We start from the raw sequence: 4,059 nt of genomic DNA, 5'->3' as shown, positions 1-4,059 counted from the left end.
GGTCTGATTTTAACCCAATCCAGCGGTTGAATCTTACATATTCAACCCCTCCCTACAGCCATCACATGCACCTCATAGTGACATAAGAGGAAAGTTTTGCAAGGAATGCTAGACTCACATGCGCCCTTGCAAAAAAAAAAAAAAAGGGGAGAGAGGGCGCCCCCATTGGTCAAATTCCATTAAAGTCAGTCGTGATCAAAACTTCTGCTCAATCTTAAATGGAATTTGACTGATGGGGGCGCACGTTGCCACTTTTTTGCGAGTGCGCCCGTGACTCTAGCATTCCACCAGTTTTGGTAGTGAAACTGATAATTTAATCACTTCAAAGGGGTATTGTCGTCATTGTACTAGAACATGATTCGGCCATAACTGTCGTGACTATCTTTCTTGTGTACGTGTCACTTTCTGGGTTAGCTTCTTCGTAACGTAAGTCAAAATAAAAACATAATCTATTAATCTTCAGCCTCGGGAATCTATATCTCACCCCCTTTTCTTCCCCAGTCCAGCCCTCTCTACTCTATTTATATCATGCCACTCATCTTCCCATCCCAACCCCGTTATCCACAGATGGATGTATTGAAGCCAAACGCAGCAAACTCATCTCCACTCACCCCCTTGGGATTTCTAGAACGGACGGCCACGATTTACGGAGACTGCCCGTCGTTAATTTACAACAACACCGTCTACACGTGGTCGGAGACTCACCTCCGATGCATCAAACTCGCTTCCTCACTCTCTTCTTTAGGCATCACCAGAGGCGATGTGGTAAAAATAAAATCACCCCTCACTCTTTTGATAACACCACTCCTTAAACCCTTCTCTCTAATATCTATAATTATTTTTTCATCTCAGGTTTCTGTGGCCGCCCCCAACATTCCAGCCATGTACGAGATGCATTTTGCCGTCCCCATGACCGGTGCAATCCTCAACACCATCAATATCCGTCTCGATCCTCGTACAATCTCCGTCTTACTCAGACACTCCGAATCGAAAATCGTGTTCGTTGATTTCCAATTTAGAACAATCATCGAAGAGGCGATCGAATTGATGGATCAACGGCCTCTATTGATCCTAATCGAAGATGAAGATGAAGTCACTAATTCGACCCAGATCACTTATCGGACCCTGATCGGTAAGGGCGATCCGGGATTCAAATGGGTCAGACCGGAGTCCGAATGGTCACCCATGGTTCTGAATTATACATCTGGGACTACTTCAGCCCCTAAGGGTGTGGTCCACTGCCACCGCGGGCTTTTCATCGTGACCGTTGATTCGTTGATCGAATGGTCAGTTCCTAAACAGCCTGTTTATTTGTGGACCCTACCCATGTTCCATGCCAATGGTTGGAGCTACCCGTGGGGGATTGCGGCCATGGGTGGGACCAACATTTGTCTAAGGAAATTCGATGCGGCCACCATTTACGCTGCCGTGGATAAACACAAGGTGACCCACATGTGTGGTGCACCGGTCGTTCTAAATATGCTAGCCAATGCCCCTGACTCTGCTCGGAAGCCACTGTCACATGTGGTTCGTATCTTGACTGCAGGGGCTCCACCCCCGGCTGCAGTTCTCTTCCGAGCCGAAGCGTTGGGGTTCTCGATTAGCCACGGCTATGGCTTGACTGAAACAGCAGGGCTTCAAGTGTGCTGCACATGGCAGGTAATTAGATTAGATTAGATTAGATTAGATTAGATTAGTATGTTTGTATCTTTATCTGTTTCTACAGCTTTTGCTTATCTTTCTGTGTTTTATCGTTTTACTGTTAATTAATTATATTTTGTAAGCCTGCCAAGTCTAGCATTTTTCAAAAACTCCTTTGGCTGCTTTCTTATGCAAATCCCTTGTAATTTGATCAAGATTAATAGAAATATATTTGAATTTAATCACAGGGGAAATGGAATCGGTTTCCGGCGAACGAGCGTGCAAGATTGAAGGCGAGGCAAGGGGTTCGAACTCTTAGTATGACAGAGGCCGACGTGGTGAATCCATCGACCGGGGCGAGTGTGGCACGTGATGGGACCACGATGGGGGAGATTGTTTTGAGGGGTGGTGTTGTCATGTTGGGGTACTTGAAAGACCCCAAAGCGACTTCAAAGTGCATGCCCGGAGACGGGTGGTTTTATACGGGAGACGTCGGAGTAATGCATCCGGACGGGTATTTGGAGATCAAAGACCGGTCCAAAGACATAATCATAAGTGGTGGAGAAAATATTAGTAGTGTAGAGGTTGAATCAATGTTGTATCAGCATCCGGAGATTAATGAAGCGGCCGTGGTGGCTCGGTCGGACGAATTTTGGGGCGAGTCACCTTGTGCGTTTGTGAGTTTGAAAGAGAAGAAGAGGGTGTTGGAGGAAGAGATTATTGGGTTTTGTAGGGAGAAATTGCCGCATTATATGGTGCCTAAGACAGTGGTTTTTATGGAGGAGCTTCCTAAGACTTCCACTGGGAAGATTCAGAAGTTTGTACTTCGAGAAATGGCCAAGAAATTGGGCTCTGCTTCTCGGGTTAGTCGTATGTAGGTCCGAGTTTGGAGCCCTGGAATTAGTCAATCTTGGTTCTTCTTCTCTATGATTTCCTTGGCTAGTGTTGTTGGCACTGCCACAAACTCAGCTTCTATTTTCTTTTCTAAACAACTGTCACAGGGTATTACAGTTCTCAAAAAGCTCTCACTAGACATTTTAACAAGAAAAGATAAGCTGTGTTTGTGTAGTTGTCAAAACATGGTAAAGCCAATCTTATTATCCTTTCCCTTATCTATTATTTGATCTAATGAGATTTTATAAGATATGTGGCTATATAACAGTCCCTCCTGCACCATAGGATGATCTAAACTGTCAATTTATTGGGCCACAACGTAAATAGGTCATGGCCCAAAATCTACAGATGATTCTAGCCCTCTAACATCATGGAAACTTCTTTAGATGTGAGGGTTAGGGTCATCCTGTGGAAATGATTTTTGGGGCACAACCTATTTATGTTATCGCAATAAATGGACAGTTTGGATCATCCTGTAGTATGGTCCGCAGTGTACTTTCTGAAAAATACGAATTTATACGTGTACACGTTATATAAAATCTGTGATCTAATTGTTCCGGTGCACGTGGCACGTGCATAGGCAATCTGGAGTGTTCAGTGATATGATCCGGTGTGACACAAATTTACTAGCTATCCAATTGTGATCGGACGGCTGGCCTTTTTCTAGATGGTCCCCACTGTCTTCCTGATTGTGATCTACCTGTTGGATTGTGATCAATGTTGTTGATCGAGTGGGACTGTATGCATGACCTTTAGCTGTCCCATTGTGAGTTGATGATCCTGGCCGCTTAACTAAAATGATCCTACCGTAGATGACTTTAGACCCCAATAGACCATTAGACTAGCTTATTGGACGATTCAAAGGTTCAGATTCTAGGGCATTTGTTTCTCAGGACTATTGGCCTTTTATTTGGGTGGGGCCCGAATAGTGGGAACACACACCTCGCGTCCAGTTTAGTCAACATGGGAAGCATGACACTGCTCTTACCTTCACTCCCTTATCCCATTTGTCTTTTCTTTTTCTTCTATTGGTTGCAATTTTTCCATTTAGTTAGAGCCTTATTCTTCCACAGCTCTTCAACACCTGAATAAATGTGTTATGGGCTGTTCACATGAATAAATGTTCAACACTTATAAAAGAGGATATTTTGTTCTTTCACACCTCTTCGAAGAAAGAATACTTTTTTGTACGGCGGAGATCTGTTGAAGCACATGCGGTGAAAAAAAATATGCAATACGAACCCGTACGGGTGTGGCTCTTTGGCTAAATGCAATATGCTTATACTAGTAAGCAACCCTGTGCGATGCACAGGGAGAAGAAAATGAAGAGGGGACAATGGGGGAAAGAGGTACAACAGTAGAGAAGAAGCTGAAGCGAGAGGGACAGAGAGTGGTGCACAATCCATTTGCGCAACCCATCGCATTAGAGGGAGATTTTGATTTTATACAGTGTAAGGAAGTTTATACAATGTAAGCCGGTCAAGTATTTTTCAATAAGTATTGTATGGCTTCCACCATAGGATG

General features: G+C 44.1%; 1 protein-coding gene across 1 annotated transcript; it reads left to right on the top strand.

Moving 5' to 3' along the window:
* The first annotated feature begins 508 nt into the window (after positions 1-508).
* On the top strand, positions 509-2,709 carry LOC143886836 (2-methylpropanoate--CoA ligase CCL4-like). Its single transcript, XM_077390982.1, has 3 exons — positions 509-765; positions 853-1,659; positions 1,890-2,709. Exons 1-3 carry the CDS (start codon positions 529-531, stop codon positions 2,517-2,519), a joined length of 1,674 nt encoding a protein of 557 aa, XP_077247097.1. The 5' UTR covers positions 509-528; the 3' UTR covers positions 2,520-2,709.
* Positions 2,710-4,059: the final 1,350 nt, after the last annotated feature.

The sequence above is a fragment of the Tasmannia lanceolata genome, unplaced genomic scaffold (genome assembly GCF_043159265.1).
Source record: "Tasmannia lanceolata isolate RefF3 unplaced genomic scaffold, GAP_Taslan_0.1 ptg000011l, whole genome shotgun sequence".
Lineage (NCBI taxonomy): Eukaryota > Viridiplantae > Streptophyta > Magnoliopsida > Canellales > Winteraceae > Tasmannia > Tasmannia lanceolata.
This window is presented reverse-complemented; position numbering and strand designations above follow the sequence as displayed.